Raw genomic sequence first — 21788 nt, forward strand, 5'->3', positions numbered from 1 at the left:
CCTCTCGCAATCCAGGACCCCTTGGGGGATGTCAGAGATCTGGTTTCAGTCTGATCCCGCAAGCCAGGCTGAGGGACCCCACTGATGCACAAATTTGTGCACAAGGCCTCTAGTTAATATATAAAGTGCAATTATAAACAACCAGAATCATAATGAATAAATTATATTGACCTACTGGATTTGTTTTGTTTTTGTTAGTTTCACTTTAAGTTTTTGTCATGTAAGATACAAATATTTCCAAAATATATAGCACACTTGCAATATTGGCAGATTGACCAATATAATCATTACATTTATCATTTATTGAAAGCCTAATATATACCAAACGCTATGTACATACAATTGATAATTCTTACACTACTCCAGAAAAAAGGTATTACTAACTCCACTTTGCAAATGGGAAAACTGAGGCACAGTTGAAATAGCCAACCTGAAGCTATCCAGGTAATGACTACATATCCAATCCCCTCTATCTTCCATGCCCTTGGAGATAGCAGAGGAGAAGTTTATATCTCTGTTACACTTGGTATCCTGCTAGGGAACTTGCCCACCTGCTTTATTTACTCCACCTAGGGAGGCGACTGCTATGACTGCTTCACAGATGAGAAAACTTAGCTGTAGAAAGCTGAATGTCATCCACAGCCAATAAGTAGAGAAACTTGGATATGAAACCACTCTGTTTGATTCCAAATTCATGTTTTGCTCCCTCCTAGAGGCATCACTGTGAGAAGCAGATATATTTGTTTGTGCTGCAACCAGTGAGAATGGGCAATACTCAAGTCCAATTGAGATGCACAACCAAGCTGGGCTATGCACATCATAGGTCCAGCCTGCTATATTTTTTTAAATATTTTTGTCTGTTTTGCTAGTTTGACTGGCTGCTGAAAATGTTAGATACTTCTCCCCATGGGGCCTGCTAAACTGCAGTAGGCTCTTTTTCTCTTCTAATTCAATTTTATAAACTTGAAGACTAATAATAAAATCCAGTTATGACCTATGAATAAACTAAAAGCACATGAGGCTCTCTTATGAATTAATAGTATGGGTTTAATTGTTTGGACATGGTGATATTATTTATGAAATTTCACACTATCTTTTTGCCTACCTTCTGGTCTTTACCTGTTTTTCAGAGCATGAAGTTGATAGAAGGTTGAATTTTGGATAAATGGGATGTTACTATATTACTAAAATATACTTGGTGTTTAGCATATGATATGGTAGTAAACAACAAGGATCAATGCTACTCAAAGTGTGGTCTGTGGTAAGGCATCACTGAAAAATTATTAGAAATGCAGATTTCTAGGCCCCATTCCAAATCTATTCAATTTTCTGGGGGTGGAGTCTAGAAATCTGCATTTACATCAGCCCCTCAAGTGATTTGTTGCCCAGATTTTTCATAACAGCCTTCTCCAAGTGAAGCATGGAGTGAGTCAAGCATGACCTTGAGTAATTGTGCCGTGACTCAGTTTCCTCATCTGTCACGAGAAGATAATAATAAAGTGATCTAAATGATGAAATAAAATACATGGACATATGGTACAAACACATACACCCGTGCACAGCAGAGAACACTGACTGCAACAATATTATGTGCTCAATAAACATCAGCTTCAGAAATGTCTGCCTCCATAATTGGTGATATTTTCAAATGATATGCTTTGCAAATTAATTCTTATTATGATATTACTGCTGTCACTAATGCTAATTTGGTCACATGTAGGCCATGCTCCTCCTATTTTACCTTCATGGAGAAGCTGGGCCACCTTCCACTCTGCCCAGTATAGGAAGATTCTAACTCCCTTGATTTTTGAGAAAAAAGATTGACAACTTCATGCTAATCACAATATGTATTATCAACAGATGTTGGGGACAGGTCTTCCTCCACTAAAAGAAAGCAACAGACTAAAAAACATATTAAGAACACCATAAGTACTGAATCAATGTCTGAGAAACTAAATTGATCAATTCCTATTTCTTTCTTAGCACACCCTCTCCTTTCTAACTTTGTGCTTTCTAAACCATCAAATTTTTTAGAAATAACAATGTGAAAATGTTCATATTTTGGGGACCTCCTTATGGTTATTTTAAAAAAATTCTCAATTTCCTTGTTTTGAAAAGAAATGTTTGATCGTTTTTTTATTTTTAAATATGGGCTTGTAAATATTATATTCCAGTGCCTTAGGGTATTTTCCTCAAGAAATATCAAAATTTCAATCCTTTGTCCTTTTATACAACTTCCCAAATAGTCTGTGGGATACAATTTTGCCATTATAAGGTAAATGGTATAAGATATGTGTCCCAAAAATATGTTTAAAACAATGTGCTATTTGTGGAAGAATAAATAATAAATAAAATAATAAAAGCACTAAGATAAAAATGTACAGTAACAGAATCATGTTGATGTTACTGTAAGAGAATTTAGTGGATCAAACTGCACAATATCCTCAAAACATATGTCTCTAAGCAGATTATCCATCATTATGACCTACTTCCATAATCAGGCTCTACCTTGATATTCTACTTAAAAAAATGGATGTGGATTACACACAATTTATGCTTAACTACTGCAGTAGCATTGATAAAATAGTGACCTAAAAATAATCAAACTTCACAGCAAAGGAATGAATATATGAATAAAGTAAAATATGCTTTTCTCTAAAAAATAAAGCTGGTGTGCAAAATAATAAATTTAGGGAAAAAGTAGCTGGGAATGGTGTATACCACATAAAAGTAAATGTCATTCAAGCATATTAAATAATAAAGTTTCTGAACTAATCACCTAGCCACAGAGTTTGTCTACCACAAATAGTCAGCACATGCAGAGAAAAGAATAACAAAAAGTTCTGAGAAATTGCTAATAATTGAAATCAACTGGTTGAAAAAGCTTTTAATTCTGATTATTTTGCAAGACTCAAAATGATCTCCTCCTGAAATAATGGGTAGAAGAGAATACATGTAAATGAGGAACCATAGAAGAGTCATCTACTGAAATGTGTGAACAGGAATCATGAGTAGCAATCTAGTTTGGTTTCAGGCCACATTTTGCTTATTACAATTTCTGGATGCTTCTTGAGGCTACCTGGATATGCAGCCATAAAGTAATGGTTGAATGCAGTTACCATTTTACCTCAGATATTAGAAGCTAACAGAGATTAACTATCCATTTTTATCAGTTTGAAATGAGTGAAAGAAATATAGTTTAATTGAATTTAAGAGAAAAACAGTCAAATTAGAGTCCAACTGCATTAATGCTTGAATACTCACCTAGCTCTATTCTACTTAAAATGCAAAAAAGCATAAATAAAAGACTTATACTTGTGTAGTTTTCTAATACCAGAAATTTCTTACTCTTTTATCTATTCAACATCTCTGAGCAGTTGGTCATAATATTATATCCATTTTTTAAGTAAAAAACTAAGTCCAAAGAAGCTGTGACTTTTCCCCAGGACATAGGGCTGCAATTCAAACCAAGATGACCCAACTCCCAGTGTGTCACTGTTACCATCACCCAAAGATGGTCCTTTCTTACAAGCAGTGAAAGTTACCTACTCTATTACATATTGAATTTATAGGCCATTTTGAACACAGATTCACATGTTACTGAGGTAATTATGGAATACTGTGATACTTCACAGATAATATAACGACAGATCAACGTACATGGTTCTTTAATCACATATGAATTTGCCATAGGTAAGTTTACCTTAAAGATCACTTTAGAGCTAGAAGGGTAAATATCCACAGGCTTCCTCGAACCTTTAAAGGTGTGTAACGAAAGCAATTCTGGAGAAAGTTCAAACATGGATGAAACATCTGTAAAGTTTTTCAGTGGCAGTAATGAAATGGGAGCAATAATTATGCTAAGGTACAGACTTTAATGAGTTAATTTAATGTCATGAAATGATCAGGAATTATCACATGCAATGTGGGAACATTAAAGGGAGAACACTATACTCACAAAAGAAATTAAGATTTCAATAACATATATTGTAAGGATAAAGAAGAAAGAAATATTTACACACACACACACACAAATCTCGCAATTACTAGTCATATATTCTGGTCAGTTGGTTCACTTCAGAAATAGTTAAGGAGTAAAAATAATGGTAGTGGTATGGTAGAAAAATAATTCATTAAGATATGAATCTGTGATTTTTGGCCCCAGATTCCATAGCCATATTCAAATCAGGATATTTTCTATTTCCTTGTCTCGAGGATGTGTGTGTGTGTGTGTGTGTGTGTGTGTGTGTGTGTGTGTGTGTGTGATAGAGAAGCACACTGTAGATTGTGTAGAGGAATCCTGGAAGATTCCCCAGTCTTGAAGAACCTGGAGATTGGCAGCCCTGGGGATACCTGAGACTCAGGGATGGCTAGCTGGGAACTCCCTAGGCATGTGGCGAAACCTTTGAGGGGAGGGCTGTGGATGGGGTCAGGAAGGCTGTGCAAGGGCAAATATAATTTTTAAAGTAAATAAAAAGGTAAAAAGGCCTGGGAAGGGGCCAGAAGCAGATTAGAGGGGGTCAATGGGAATGGGAAAGGAGACATTGGTAATACTTTCAACAATAAATTAAAAAGATAAAATCTTAAAAGAATAAATAAATAAATAAGAGGCTTAATTCTCCCTGTTGAAACGAAGAGACTCCCCCATCCCATTTTTCTTAGAGCATTTACTTATAAGTTCTTTCTCTGTTTGAAATATATTTAAAAGCTAAGTAAGTCTCGTGTGGCTTTAAGACCCAGAGATGTCTTTCCCAAGGACATGAAGCCACCTCTTTGAGATGCAATCATCAAAGAAAGCAGCACCCCTCTCTAGGTTTCTGCAGGAAAGTAGGAGGCTAACTTCTTCAGGTACCTCCCTCCAAGTAACAAAACTACCTCTGGTCATAAAGGTAGAAGAAGTTAATTTACCTTGGGATAATGACAATTAGCTAACTCTTCCGGTCACCCCATTTACCAGACAAATTTAGGATGAACTCTGTGTGACAAATGGTGCTATCAAGTCCTCCAACTTGAGGACTAGCTACTGTTTATCTTGAAGACACAGGTTGTATCTGCCTGCTATATAAAAAGGTGAGATTTATTTCTGTCCATCTCTTAGTGAATTTCCTATAATGTGTATCACATTCTGGTTTAATGTTTGATCGATAATAAAACTATATTCTTTCTCATCTACCTTTGTGGAGAAGTTTTCTGCATTGAGAGGAGACTTTGTTTTATTTTATCTCCCTAAAAGCTGGACCAGAGGCACAGAACATCTCCTTCATCAAAGATTCCCATGCTCTAAGTATGGGATAGAACCTCCCAATAGTCTCTGTGGTCGCTGACATGGACTTGAGAACTGGAGGGGCCCTTACAATGCTTTGGTAGTGTATACATAGGAACATTTCTGGCCTGGCCAGTGTAGCTCAGTGGTTGAGCATTGACCCATGAACCAGTAGGTCATGGCTGGATTCCTGGTCAGGGTACATGCCCGGATTGTGGGCTCAATCCCCAGTGGGGGGCATGCAGGAGGAAGCCAATCAATGATTCTCTCTCTTCATTGAGTTTCTCTCTCTCTCTCTCCCTCCCTCTTCCTCTCTGAAATCAATAAAATACATTTTAAAAAATAATAATATAATTTTTAATGCTTTCTGTGAATGCAAACAAAAAAATTGAGTTCAGCCCTGGTGGGTGTGGCTCAGTTAGTTGGGTGATGTTCAGTGCACTGAAAGGTTGCTGGTTTGATTCCCAGTCAGGGCACATGCCTGGGTGGTGGGCTCAATCCCTGGTAGGGGGCATATAGGAGGCAGCTGATCAAGGTCTCACTTTTACATTGATGTTTTTCTCTCCCTCTCCCTTTCTCTCTCTCTAAAAATAAAAAATGTATATTTTAAAAATCTGTTTCATAAGAAAACATCTTAATACAAGCAATTAAATATATAAATGATCTTCCAACTAAACTGATAGAAAGTTATTTGCATTTGTAGACTATACATTAAATTATTATAACCACACAGTTGAATAAGGAGTAGGAGATTATATATTTGCTATAGCCTACTCAAGTAGAAGAATTAACTACACAGTTTTAGCTTTCTGAAATAAAATTAAAAAGAAATAACACAAAAAACATTTAAAAATCACAAAAACATGCAGTATCTTTCTACAGAATACTATACTAGACTATAATATTATATTTTTTACTCAAATATCTTCTAATGCATTAAACAAAAATCAAAGTGGGAAAAAGCAGTCTTATAGAGTACTGAAAAATCTGTAAAAAGATAATCCCAAATGTTTTTCAATCCCAAATGTTTTTAACAAATGCAACTTGGTGTTTTCAATTTTAATTTGCTTATAAATGATGGCAAAAATACAATGCATTATGTATTTGGGTCATATATTTCTAAAAATAAGCTGCTTCTATAAAAGAGTGAATTGAAAGAACAAGTGAAATCAGTTTCTAATAATACCATGCTTTGTCAATAACATGTTATCTATTTTTTGTATGACTAAAAAAACTCAGTGCCTATAAGTCTTTGACTTTCAACCAAACTCGTGTGCTTATAAAAAAATATAAATGAAAGTAAATTAATTCATTTTAGTTAATAATAAAGAACCAACCAAGAAGTGTATTAATCATACATTAAGCACTCACGAAATGGAAAGGAGATTGCTTACACATTTGAATGAATCCTCCAAACATTAAAATCTATCTGCTCCCATCTTTCATGAATGCACCATTCACCACTGAGGTTGGTTCACATCTGGACTTGGTTAAGCAGAATAGCTTTGGGGAAGCCTCCTTATTCTTCTCAACTCAAGTATCTTCCAGAGTCTTGTGTGAGAAAGAAGGGGACCAAATATCTCTCTAACACCATGTAAATCTGAACCACGTGGAAAAGATAAAGCCAAAGGTCACTGGTTCAATGAGACAACTCCATATAATAACTAAGAAAGATACGCTAAAATGCAAAATTGTATTTTAGAGTTTCAAAACAAGAATTTCAAAAAACTTAATTGAGGAACAAAAGGTACAGAGAAGTGCCATTCATTCATTCATCAAATAAAAATATAGAGAAATAAATTATTTTAAAAATAAAATTATTATAGAGTTGAAAAGTACAAAAGTCAAAAGAGGGATGTGCGCTTTTGTTAGCATGCAAACAAATAGACAGGCATAAAGCTCACTTCCCTCAAGAAAATGTCCCATGCACCCTGAAAGAAGAACAGAGATTTAAAGTCTGGGCTAGAGTTTCTGTGTTAATTTCAGACTTATACCTGAACAGCAAAATGAACCTGCAAGTTCTCTCTGCATGTATAAAATAGTCTCTTCAATTGGCAATAAAAAAATCTCTTAATTTGTGTGCACCCTAGGGATAGCTAGTCTAGCCAGAAATTAGATTCCAGGTTATCTTAAATTTAACAGAGCTCCTGTTCTGATTGATTTATATAGATTAATAAGTACTTACATAATTCTAATGTAAGGAAAATAAAGAATCCAGAGGGAAGAAAGAAGCTGAACTTCTAATACTTTGAAGATGCTTGTCCTTTAAGAAAATCTATTCTCAAGAAATTGCTGACTTAGAAGCATTTTTATTCAAGAACCTAAGTCCACACAATCACAGGGAATCCTTGAAAATATAAAACTTTGGCTTAAAATCAGCTTTATGAAGAGCACAATGAGATATCATTTTATTTCACATGAAACACGATCATTATGTGGAGGGGGGAAGCAGACAAGTGTTGACAAGAATGTGGAGAAATCGGAACCCTCAAACGTTGCTGTTCAGTTGATTGGGAAAACACTTCATCAGTCCCTCAAAATGTTAACCATAGAGCTATTATATGACCTGCAATCCCACTCCTTGGTATATAAAGAAGAGATGTTCCCAAAAATTAGGGGCTTTTTACCATGGTTTTACATTTCACTTTGTGAAAGCTTCCTTATACTCGAAGAGGCTACTTTCTACACCCTGCCACAACTCCCTTAGTGCTACTATGCATCCGTATTTAACACTGGCTTGTGAAATTGTAATTTCCAGAAACAAATTTTTTAAAGGGTATTAAACAATGATTTCAGGTTGGGGGCAAAACAAGAACCATAAACTTCCTAATGATTATTGACTATTAGCAAACATTTCCAGAATAGTAATGCTACATGTAAGAACTTAAAATTCCATGCCCTTGAAAAACAATATAGCAAATTCCTAAAACAGAATTGGAATAAAAAATTTACAACTTTCTGAATCACCCAACATAAAAGTTTTTACAGTTTGATGTCTATGACAAAAACAACAAAATGAGAAGAGACACCTTGAGAAAGCTAAACTATTAAATTACCCAACATAAAAGTTTTTACAGTTTGATGTTTTACTACCCTCTATGACAAAAACAACAATATGAGAAGAGACACCTTGAGAAAGCTAAACTATTAAATTACTTAGAGAAAGTTCTCCCCTTGATCCACCCTAACATTTACTTATTGATATATTTATCTATAGTTATAAACTTCCCTCCTTAGGCCTATATTATATTTCTGGAAAGACTCTTTAATAGAACATTTTTGCAGAGAAATCATTGTCAAATCATCTAGAAAAATAAAAAGAGAACATGAAAGTGGGTCCAGGAAAACTTTTACAGATGCTTTTCTCAAAAGAATGAAGTTTGAAAACCACGATCACATACTTCATCATGCCATGGACTAAATATGGGTAACTCTGAGAGAAGATTTTTCATAATAAGAATAAATATTTAATGCAATCATTCAAACTATTTTTTAAAATGGTTATTATTCTACCGACTTGCTTCTCTTTAACCCTAGCAAGAGATTTTTTTTAAAAAAAATCATAAATTTGGTATTTAAGAGCAAAATCTGTAAGGGTAAAATTCTTTATGTTGTTAAGAGTCGATCATCCCATAAATAACAACTTATGATTTTTTTTAAAAAAAGTCCAGTTACAAACTACTCAAATGTCCTATCTCACCCCACCTTGTCTTTTATGAACTTTTTGTACAAAACTATACTTGCTTATCATAAATTTTGTATTTAAGAGCAAAATCTGTAAGAGTAAAATTCTTTATGTTGTTAAGAATCGATCATCCCATAAATAACAACTTATGATTTAAAAAAAAAGTCCAGTTACAAACTCCCCACTGTCCTATCTCACTCCACCTTGTCTTTTATGAACTTTTTGTACAAAACTATACTTGCTTCATCAATGCATCAGGTAACATGATTTCTAAAAGCAAACAGCAATTAAAAGGCATGAGGAGCCAGTTTTTAAAAAGCATGACTCATTAGTTACTATCTTGATATAAAAATGTATCTTTTACACTTGTTTAAAAAGTAGGTATATGCATCTTTCACAGTTTGAAAGAATAAGAAAACTAGGTAGGGTTCTATTTTCCATAGTATTGCTGATGTTTATTACAAAATAGTCTTACCTTATAAAGCCTGGCACTTCTTTGTGTGAAAATAAAAGTTATTTAGAAATGTAGCGCCTCGAACAGACTGTCAAACTACAGCAGGAAGGCCGGGGAGGGTGGTGGGGCAGGGTGGGTGGTAAGAGATCAACCAAAGGACTTGTATGCATGCATATAAGCATAACCAATGGACATAAGACACTGGAGGGTAGGGGAGGCCAGGGGATTAAAAAGGAGAAATATGTAATACTCTTTGTAATAATTTAAGCAATAAAAAATATTAAAAAAATAGCTTGAAAAAAAAAGAAATGTAGCAAGTTCATTTTTAGTTGCTGTATTTACAAATCAATCACCCTATCCCCTGTCCCCTCCCGCCCCCCAAAAAAAAACTACTAAAGATAATCATAACCAGTAAAGGACTGAATTTGGAGGATTCAATTCAGTTTGTTTAACAGCAAAGTGCTAATGTTATCAAAAGAGTTATCTAAATTCAATATTCTGCCACCAAATAGAGAGTAAAAAAGACAAAAGCAATTTAAACCAGCTGGAAGGACTTTCAATGAAGTAAATGATCATAATTTTACCTATGAGAGTGTGCACTTGTATAAAATAATCTCCTATTATAAGCTATTACCTATGTCAAATGCAAGGTGATTCTTTATGAGAGCCACTTTCTTTATATGTAAGTACGCAAGCTTCCAAGATAGTGTTAGATTTGTTTTAGGCTAAGGGTGGTTTTAAAATAAAACACTGCCAGGATGTAAAATATGTGATCAATAATACTTTTTGTTGGAGTTAATAAAAGGAAGAATTATGTTAGCTAAGCTTAGATCAGATCATATACACTAGTATTGTAGTCACATTTATTCAGCAATTTAAAACGAAGTAGAACTCATTGATCTTATATTGATCAAAAAGGAGATTGCTTTAGAAAAGTACCACTCTTCCCTTTCTACTCATACCAACACACACACACACACACACACACACACACACACACACACACACACACACCTCTGTAAATTATAATTTCTCTACCAAAAATGAAAGAGCTCAGAGAAATAGGGAAAGAACCACCAATTAAGTAATTTGTTTAATACTCAGTTATTTTAACAAAGGTAAGACAAGAGCTGGCTTCAGTGTTCTTGATGAGAAAGGCAATTCATTGAACAACCTCAATAGGTTAAAAGCTTTTTAATAAAATTATGACATATGACAAACTATTTAAAAATAAATGGTTGATATATGCATTCTAATCAAGAGAAGAAAATAACTAAAAGTGATGGTATTTTACAGGTATTTCCTCCTTATTTTTAGCCTGAAAACCACAAAGTTCACTTAAACTCTCATTGCCATAATAAGCACAAATAACCTACCATTATGGGAAGTGTTGTTAAAGGGACAATGAGTCTGGCCAGTCCTGCAAGAATAGCTGAAGTCTTAACACCAAGTGCACATAACACCAGCATTATTATTCACTTAAACTTTTACTAGTTAAAGGAATTAAAAATTATCTATTTTAAAGTGGACTCATCCAAAGTAATAATATTCATGACACCAAAGATATAACATTCTAATTATATTTTTTCTAACACAGTATGTTTTACATTAAATAAAAGCCCCCCAAATGATCTCATGTACCACTATTGGTAAAGACAAACACATTTAGTGAAAACAAACTAGGTAATTTTCAATCTGATTTCCTTTTCACAGAAAAGAACTGCTGAACATATACTAGCATCAAATTTTAAAACACACTTAATGTTCAATTTAATGTCATGCTTGCTACTTATGCACTGCAGTACATCATTTAAACTTGAAAACAGTTGAACAAAGGCAGCTGAGTTGATATATTGAACCCCAAATACTCACTGTCTCAGTCTCATATTGGGAATTCAATGAGCTATGGAGAAATTGTAATTTACACCAAATGAAAGTGTATAGTGTACACTCAAAGGACAGGCTGACTGAAGGTTCCACTTGGACCCTATCTTCCTGAGCACAGCCTCTGTGGTTTCTACAGCAGATAAGAGTTCAAAGTGACCTTTCACTCCCCTCGGGTGTGATTTCTATGCACGAGGGAGAAGAAAATGGTATAAAATGTGGTTTAATATGACAACTCTGCTACTTGTGTTCTATAGAAAAATCACTTTTTTGAGCTCTTGGTTTAAATTACATCCATTCTCTTCACTAAGTCAGTTCATTCCATTCCTTCGCAGCAAAGTTTCAAATGATCTACCTCTGCATCTACCGAGTGCTGAGAAAGGTCAAGTCCCTTAGACTTTATTGCTCCTGACAGCAGACGGAATCATCATCAAAAATCAGAGAGCTAAGAGGACATATAAGTTCATAATGGTTTAAATTATATTAAATATCACCATTCCGATGAATGGAAACTAATCAAACTTTACCTATTAATATAAACTCTGTAATGTTCCTAGATATTCATTTTATTATTTTTCCCCATGAGAACTGGGAATGCGCTCCTTCTAGCATATAACTTCTTTGTGAAATATAGTGATTAATAATACTAGGTGAAACATTCACTTAATAAAGTTCACAACATTATATAACAAATGATAGAAAAGAAATCATGGATTCTAACCACTTTGTCCTCCTTTGTGAAAGCATCCAAGGAAGCAGAATAAAGAAAGAAGAAAAAGAGGAAGAGAAAAACAAAAATAAGGCATATATTAATAAATAGATTTTTAAGAAAAACAATTATATGTCACTCTTAAGTGTTAAAACACAGGTACATATATTGAAAATTAAATGTTTACTCTTCCCTCCAAATAGTCATTGTTCAATCTTTCATTGAAAATGTACGTATATGGATCCTGCTATATGCTAGATACAAAAGTTGGGCACTATAATTTCTAAAGTTTTTAGAAATTGGATTATGAAATATACACTTAAAACATTCTTCAGAAAGAAAGCTTAATTCACTAACATAGTCTACCTATTATTAAAGGATACATTAAAATGCATTTGTATGAATAATTTTATAAAATTAGTATTAAAATATTTATAGTTACAAATTGAAAAAAATCTAAGAATGGGAAATGTTTATAATAAGTAAAAGTTAAAAAAATACTTTATTTTAACCATAAATTATTCCACAAGCAATATTTATTTGTAATCCACATTTCAACATTTAACTATCATACAAAAAAACAACTTTTTACATTTTTTGTCTTATGTTCAAGATTAAATAGTTTAAGTTGTGTGTGTTTTTTTTTTAAATTTTGTTCTTTTTAATATTTTTTCCAAAATTGGATTGGGTTTAGTAAAAATGGATGAACTACATTAGGACAGACTGTCTACTCTAAAGCATTCTCTCCTAGCTCAATTTTCTTTAAACACCTTTCCTTTTTAAAACATGAGTTTAACCCTAATAATTTTAATATATAAATGTTTAACTATATTTATATTAGTTTGCCTCAAACTTATAATAGGAAGTTAAACACACTCAGTCAGCATTAACAGTCAGCCGATTTACACCCTAAAATATCATTCCCAGGTCTGATTTGTGAGAATTCATTCCAAAACAGTATGTTTAAGAATACTAAATAAGGGAAAATTAACAAATAGATCTTGCACACTTTTTATGTGCCAGACAATATCTTAACTCAAGGTTGTTCTAGAAAGCCTTTAAGGTGGCATAGAACTTTTAGAAGTAAAAACGAAAACTTATGTGGCTGTAAGAATAAAACATAAAAATATACATTTCATAAAGAACCTAATTTTAACAATTTTAATTGAATTATCTTCCCAAGGCCACAGAGATAATAGTAGGCTCACGTTTTAAAGTATAATATCTATTTTACTGAATGCCTTAATTCTACTGGAAAAGATGTTAGAATACCCTACCTACTACTTAAGTACACTACCCAAAAATACAATGCTGATTGGGATGTTCAGTGTAATTTTAACAGTGATTTTCCAAATTAGGGAGATATCAAAAGTGCCTAAAGCACTCCAGTTATTTTTAATTATAACTTTGTATTACGTTAAAGTTTACACATGATTAGATAATATGTGAAATTCTTTAAACAAACAATGGGAATTATTTAGGTATATGATAATCTTCTTTAAATTTTATCTTTTTATTGAAAGTATTACAGATGCCCCCCTTTTTCCCCTATTGGCCCCTTGTACCCCACCCCCCCTTCCAGGCCTTCACCACACTGTTGTCTGTGATAATCTTAACTTCTACAATACATTGAAGATCTGCATCAAAGAAAACTCATACAGACATCCCTATAAATAATTCCAGTGTATCAACATTTGGAATATAATAAAGTACAACATTAAAATGTGTTCTAAACTAAATACTTATTAGAATTAATCTAGTACTTCACAAAGTATAATATTAAGTCCCTTATATTAGCATCTTATTGCCTCAAAATTTTGAATATATTAAAAGCACTGGCATAATGGAAGAGTAGCTGTTATTTAAGGCAACTAAGGAAACTACATCAAGTTGAGACTATAGCTCATAGAGAACAAATAAGTTTTAAAAGGCACATTACAATGCTTTAACATACTCTAAAAATTTGAATAATTTCCATGAGATAAAATAAGCACTATATTTCTTTATCATGATATGAAATTATATTACATTTAATGTCATACAGTTTACTTTGCATTTTACCTTCATTCAATCTGAAACCAATGTTGCAGAAACTAAAGGGGGTTTTTGTTTTATTTTGTTTTTTACAAGAACTGGCCATACCTTTCAAGTTTTACAACTCATGATACTATATCTACGTTTACTGCATTCTTCAGAAAATAAATTTACTTCTACAGATAAATCAGTTGATTCTGAATGGGAATAATTTATTAAGATACAACATATAGCCCTGGCCAGTTTGGCTTGGTGGATTGAGCTTCGTCCTGCAGACTAAAGGGTCCCAGGTTCGATTCCAGTCAAGGGCATGTGCCCAGGTTGCGGGCTCAATCCCCAGTATGGGGCGAGCAGGAGGCAGCTGATGGATGATTCTCTCTCATCAATGATGTTTTTCTCTCTCTCTCCCTCTCCCTTCCTCTCTGAAATAAATAAAAATATATTTTTTAAAAAGATACAACATATAGAAACTATCTTTTTATGAATTATTTTCATCACTACTGCACTACTGTGAATCTTATGAAAAACAAAAGAACGAAATGGGGAGGGGCATATTCACGTGTACATTTATGCACGCGTTTGCTCTCTAACACGTAAGCATTATTTCTGCTTGGGAAGCTACAGATTGGTATCCACATTCAACAATTCTCTCACGCCCCCAATATACTCACATTGTTCGATCGCAGAGACACGCGGCCTCCGCAGCGGGCGCAGAATTTGGTGCGGCAGTAGGAGCAGAGGTGGCCGCACCCATCAGCAAACTTTGTTTTGTGACAGATGCCACAAGTCGGAGCATCGTCTTTGTGCTCGCCCTGGTAACGCCGTGCTTCTTCCCCTATTTTTCTCACTTGTTCCTTATAGCTTTCAAATTGTTGATGCAATCTCCTGGCAAAAGAGAGAATGGTAGCAAACTAAATAAATGATGGAAGACAAAAAGAAATTTTTTTCCAAACAGAATAGATTCATAGCTACTTGAACTAAAGCAAAACATACCAAGCAACTTCTCCACTAATCTTACCTACAAAGGTAAGAAATGTATTAGCATGTATTCTATCAGTCCCAATTTTACCTGCACTGAACCACACAGATGTAAGCAGACTCTATAGAATCAATCTTTGTTTCCAACAATGGAATTCATGTACCAGCTCCATGCCTCTGCCTCTTTTAGACAGATGGCTTTCAAAGTATTTCAGCTAGGTCTCAACACCTTCCACTCCTGTGTGTATATAATCGAAGCAAAAGTTATGCAAAATACTCAGCCTAATAACCATATGTGATGTTCTCTGATATTTTCTATCTTACTCTAAATTTAATACTGATTACTATCTTTCAAAAGTGTCACAGTAAATTGATTCCATAATCCATTATTTATGTATGATCCATACTTGGGGGGGGGAAACCTTTTAAACTATGTTGCTAGGCAATCTGTGTTCTACAACGTATCTTCCTTCACCCCTACTTCCTAGAAACTGTGTATTTTGCTTCAAGTATTTGATAAAATATACAGAATGATAGCTTATACATTATATTTTAACTTGGTGGTTCTTCCAAGTCATATTAAATGTTGTGAACCACACCTTATAAATATTCAGATTTTTTACATGCCCCACATTTACAGTTAATATGATTCAAGTCCCCTCCCCTCCCTCCACATCCATTCAAATCCCTCAATCTTAAATCGTTACAAGGAGAAACCATTAGCTGTTCTGTATAGAACATTAGGATATCCAGGGACTCTCCAGTGAAAGGATGCCTTAGTTTTGTAAATGAGAACTGAGAGAGTCATCCTAAGCCCAGCCAGCAGTCATTGGCTATTACACCAAAAGTGAAGCTCCTGGGAAGTGGCTAATCAAATGTATCTGAGTATCAGAGCTCGCTTGCTGGGTGTGAGTATTCCCTAGGACACGGAGCACACACATGCTCTTGTTCACTCAGGCAGTTAGCTTGACCCACCACATCTAACATAGCCGTGGGGAACTGGTACTCCCTGGAAACAGAACCAAGTAAGTTGAGTCCAAGCACTGCACTTGAAGTACTGGGATTTCATTATGTTTTCCTTTTGACATCAATAGCTTTTGAGCAGAAATTTACTGATTACTTTTAAAGTTATGAAATACCTTTCCTGCTTTGCCCATTGACATTTTTTTCCTAGTTAATTCCCATAATTAAAGCACATAAAGTACTTTAGAATCTGAAACCTTTTCAACTTAAAGACTAGTTAATTTCAGTTTATAGAAGGGGATATAGTTATGTTATTTGATAAATGCAAGAATACTTGATCAATTTATTGAAGTTATTGGATACATTACATTAAAAAAAGGCATAGCAGAGTAAAAAAGAACTGTGGATCTATTATTTAAAAAGTAACCATACAAAATAGCACTGAAAATCTTAAAACTTGTATTAAAGAAAATAATTATTAAGGAGTAGGAGTAAGAAAGTACCTCAAATCAAAGAAACAGAAATAGACTTTAAACGTAGAGGGAGTCCATGAATTAGTATTTATTGTGAGAACCACCAAATCAAATCCACTTAAGAAAATACAAAAGAGGAGAAAGCTAAACTAAAGAAAAAGCTTCCCTATAAACTTATTTTGTATTACAGAACATAATTTAGTATGGGTGTAGGCAAAATATATGGTAAGAGGCCAGGTGGTAAATATTTTAGAACTTGCTGGCCACATAATTTCTGTTGCAATTTCTCATCTCTACTATTATAGCATAGAAATACGCATAATGATAAATGTGACTAAATTCCAATAAAACTTTATTTCCAAAACAGATGATAGGCCATTTGACAACTCCTGATAGTATGCTTTATACTAAGATATAATGGTTTGAAATTAAAAGTCTCTCTCTTTTTTTTAATTCAAACAAGACTTTTATCCATACCATAAGGCCCAATTAAAAGGCCATCTATTTCAGGAAACATTTATACAATATATGTGTGCAGGACACTGACCACTGAGATGAAACCTACCTGTACTGCCATCTCATAGCATTTCACTTGGTTATTCATAAGCTACTTCATCTTTGTTTTTGTTTACCATATATTATTACTATTTCTATAAATGACATCTCTCTCTACCAAACAGTAAATTGAATTAGAAATGAATAGTTTGGCAAGATAGTGAAGACATATACCTCCTTAACAGTAGCCAATGCATATTTGCTTAATGGAAAGATTATATATATTTTTCTTAGTCCATTTTAAGAAAAAACAAAAAATAAATTTACAAACAAGTTCATGGTAAGGACTAAATATCCTGAAAAATTCCATTGCCACACATGCTGGAAAATATTTAAAATAATACTTTTTAAATTCGTGTTTGAGTTGGAGAGAAAGTATGGAGATCCTCAGAGGAGAAAAATGAAATAGGAGCAGTAATTCAGCTCTGACACAAACAGCTGCCCTAGCAACATGTACGGAGTCTCTGTGACCAAGAACGTGTTTTAAGCCTCAAAGGAGAAAAATGAAATAGGAGCAGTAATTCAGAGAGGTAACACAGCTCTGACACAAACAGCTGCCCTAGCTACATGTACGGAGTCTCTGTGACCAAGAACGTGTTTTAACTTTTGTACAAGTGACTGAAAACAAAAATTTAGTTATGGAGCCACCAAAAGTATCTGAAATAGAGCATATAATATCCAAACTAGAAGAGGGAAAAACATGGAATGAGAAAAAAAGCATTCCAAAGAAGACAAAAAATTGAAACAAACAAACATATATAAAGCAGGACAATTAGAAGTGATGGTATGCGATAGCAGACACAATCCAGCACATCAGGAATCACAGTGACTACAGCATTATAGAAATATAGAGATCATCACATTACATTTTTTAAAATTTATTTTTAGTGGCAGACACAATCCAGCACATCAGGAATCGCAGTGACTACAGCGTTGAAACGCAGAGATCATCACATTACATTTTTTAAAATTTATTTTTATTGTTGAGAGTATTACAGATGTCACCCATTTTCCCCCTTTGCCCCTCTCCACCTGGATCCCACCTCACCCCAGGCCTTTTCCACGCTATTGTCTGTGTCCTTGGACTATGCATATATGCACATACCAGTAAGTTCTTTGGTTAATCTTTTCCGTGCCCCCTGCCCCTTCCTTCTGAAATGTGTCAGTCTGTCCCATGCTTCCATATCTCTGGACCTATTTTGTTCATCAGTTTATTTTGTTCATTAGATTCCACATAAATGAGATCCTATGATATTTGTCTTTTTTTGGCCAGTGCTCATCAGTAGATGAATGGATAAAAAAGCTGTGGTACATATACACACCCCTGCCCCTCCTTCTGAAATGTGTCAGTCTGTCCCATGCTTCCATATCTCTGGACCTATTTTGTTCATCAGTTTATTTTGTTCATTAGATTCCACATAAATGAGATCCTATGATATTTGTCTTTTTTTGGCCAGTGCTCATCAGTAGATGAATGGATAAAAAAGCTGTGGTACATATACACAATGGAATACTATGCAGTAATAAAGAAGGATCTCTTACCATTTGAGATAGCATGAATGGACCAGGAGATTATTATGCTAAGTAAAATAAGCCAGTCAGAGAAAGACAAATATTACATCACGTTAGATTTTTAAAAATCAGTTACATACAGTATAGAGGAGCTATAACCAAACTATACAGGCACAGAATGTTTTAAATAAGTGATTGAAAAAATATATCCCAGGGAAAGATTAACAAAAACAATACCAAACATACAATATTTAAAGCAAAAGCTTTACTATAGATAAAGAGGTTAACCTACTATTTAAAAAGTATTAATTTCATATTGTACATGACAATTCTAAACTTGAGTGCATATAATAACATACAAAGTAAAAAAAAAAATGATAGAACCACTAGGACAGAGAAATTCATCTTCATTGTAGGATATTTTACTCACCTCTCTCTCTGTAATCAACAGACCAGACATATAAAATATAAATAATGATAGAGGAGAGTTGAACAATACAATAAAAAAATTTAGATATGTATATATGTGCCCAGGAGACTAAACTTGTTAAACTTTATGAGTACTATATTTATTGTACTCACAAGGGAGAATACATATTGTTTTCATGCTGATATGAAATTTTTCCAAGCCTAAGCTTCAAAAGTATTAGAAATTTTTTATTCCTTTTTTTTCTTCAGTATATTTTATTGATTTTTACAGAGAGGAAGGGAGAGGGATAAAGAGTTAGAAACATCGATGAGAGAGAAACATCGATCAGCTGCCTCCTGCACACCCCCCACTGGGGATGTGTCTGCAACCAAGGCACATGCCCTTGACCGGAACCGAACCTGGGACCCTTCAGTCCGCAGGCCAACGCTCTATCCACTGAGCCAAACCAGTCAGGGCAGAAATGCTTTATTTCTTAAGCTGAATGATGGGTGCATGAGGTATGCTTTATTCTCTTCTTTGTCCTCTTTGTATGTATGAAACATTTCATATTAAAAAGAAAAAATTTAGTTCTATTTCATCAAATATCACTAACAAACGAGTGCCATAAGAATTGAAAATAATGAATGTATGTGACAACATTATTATGTATAAAATAAAGTTGACCATTTATGCCATCTAATTAATTTTATGAGGATCTGCATATACTAGTATTTGAACAAATAATAACTGTATGAGAAAGATAATCTTATTCCCATTTTATTGATGAGGAAACTACTTTTTGTCGTGGACTTGCTTCTCCTATTCTATTATTATTATGAATATATTATCTTAAATTTACATTCTTCAGATCTTACACTGAGTTCACATAAAGTATGACAATAAATATGGATGTGACATGAAAATAAAAGGTTTTTTGGACTCAGGAAAGTGTTATCTGTCAGATAATGCCAATTTCTGATCATGGCTAATGAACAAGAGCTGACCATGGAAAAGCAGAAGTTATGCAGATGAACTCATGCCATGAAACTTCTGTAGAGCAGAGACTTGCCTCTTGCTCACTAGAGGCATACCTCGTTTCACTGTGCTTCTCAGATATTACATTGTTTACAAATTGACGGTTTGTGGTAATCTTGCATCCAGCTATCAGCACCATTTTTTTCAACGGCATTTGCTCATTCTGTGTCACGTTTTAGTAATTTTCGCAATATTTCAGACTTTTTCATCATTTTTATATTTGTTATGGTGATCTGTGATCAGTGATTTTTGATGTTATTGTTGCAATTGCTTTAGGGTACCACCAACCACACCCATATCAGACAATGAACTTGATTTTTAAATGTTGTGTGTGTTCTGACTGTTCCACCTACTGGCCATTTCCCCATATCTCTCCCTCTCCTCGGGCCTCCCTATACCCTGAGTCACAACAATATTGAAATTTGGCCAATAATAACCCTACGATGGCTTCTAAGTGTTCAAGTGAAGGAATAATCACACGTCTCTCTTTAAATCGAAAGCTAAAAAATAATAAGCTTAGAATAGAAGGCATGCCAAAAGACAAAACTGGCTGAAGGCTAGGCCTGGTGTGCCAAACAGTTAGCCAAATTGTAGATGCAAAAGGAAAATTCTTGAAGGAAATTAAAAGTGCTACTCCAGTGAGCACAGTAATGATAAGACAGCATAGCAGCCTGATTGCTGATATGGAGAAAGTTTTGGTGATCTAGATAGAATATCAAACCAGCCACAACATTTCCTTAAACCAAAGCCTAATCCAGATCAATGCCCTAACTCTTCTATGACAGCTGAGAGAGCAGAGGTTGGTTCATGAGGTTTAAGGAGAGAAGCATCTCTGACACATAAAAGTGCAAGGTGAAGCAGCAAGTGCTGATATAGATGCTGCAGCGAGTTATCCAGCTAGGATAATTAATGAAGTGGCTACACATCATTAATCCTGGAAGAGTTGCTTCTTATGGATGAGCAGGGAGAGTGGTTTCTAGAGATAGAATCGACTCCTGGTGAAGATGCTGGGAAGAGTGTTGAAATAATAACAAAGGACTTAGAATATTACACAAACTTAATTGATAAAGCAGTCACAAGGTTTGGGGGGATTGACTCCAATTTTGAAAGAAGTTCTACGGTGGGTAAAATGCTATGAAACAACATCACATGCTACAGAGAATTCATTTGTGAAAGGAAGAGTCAATAGATGTGGCAAACTTCATGGTGGTCTTATTTCAAGAAATTGCCACAGCCCCCCTAGCCCTTGGCAACCACCACCCTGACCATCAGCAGCCATCAACATCGAGGGAAGACCCTCCACCAGCAAGATGGACTTGCTGAAGGCTCAGATGAGTGTTAGCATCTCTTAGCAATAAATTATTTTTTAAATTAAGGCATGTACATGTTTTAGACATAATACCATTGCACACTTAGACTACAGTATAGTGTAAACATAACTTATATATACACTGGGAAACCCCAAAATCCATGTGACTCATTGCGATATTTGCATCATTATGAACCCAAAAACATCTCTGAGGTAAACCCGAAATAACTGCCATTAATTTTCAACTGCTAAACACTATTTATTGCCAAATTCTCTTTTCTCAAGCCACTATGTCCTCCTGAAAGACTCAAAATTCTTTTTTGATGACTTGTGAACACAGTGCTGGTTTCCTGAGCGCAGGTGCAGCTCAGCCTGCGGGGTCTCCCAAGCTGAGAGAGGTGGGCAGGCAGCAATAGGCCCTTCTCCATTAGGCCACAGCAGGACAGTTTGTAAGATGAGGCTTCCAGATTTGAGTTACGAGGGTGAGGTCTCTAGATTCTCACTTTCTCCATGGAACAAACATCT

At 34.5% G+C, this 21788-nt stretch overlaps 1 protein-coding gene across 1 annotated transcript in view; it reads right to left on the reverse strand.

Moving 5' to 3' along the window:
• Positions 1-21788, reverse strand: part of LOC106727745 (regulating synaptic membrane exocytosis protein 1-like) — a gene marked incomplete at its 3' end in the record, with an annotated part of 236116 nt that overhangs the window by 17089 nt on the left and 197239 nt on the right. The window contains exons 3-4 of the mRNA XM_014547339.1: positions 14701-14911; positions 12008-12019 (exon numbers count right to left, since the gene is read on the reverse strand). Of these exons, the coding sequence (XP_014402825.1) occupies positions 12008-12019; positions 14701-14911 (223 nt within the window). The remainder of the gene's footprint in view (positions 1-12007; positions 12020-14700; positions 14912-21788) is intronic.

The sequence above is a fragment of the Myotis brandtii genome, unplaced genomic scaffold (genome assembly GCF_000412655.1).
Source record: "Myotis brandtii unplaced genomic scaffold, ASM41265v1 scaffold471, whole genome shotgun sequence".
Lineage (NCBI taxonomy): Eukaryota > Metazoa > Chordata > Mammalia > Chiroptera > Vespertilionidae > Myotis > Myotis brandtii.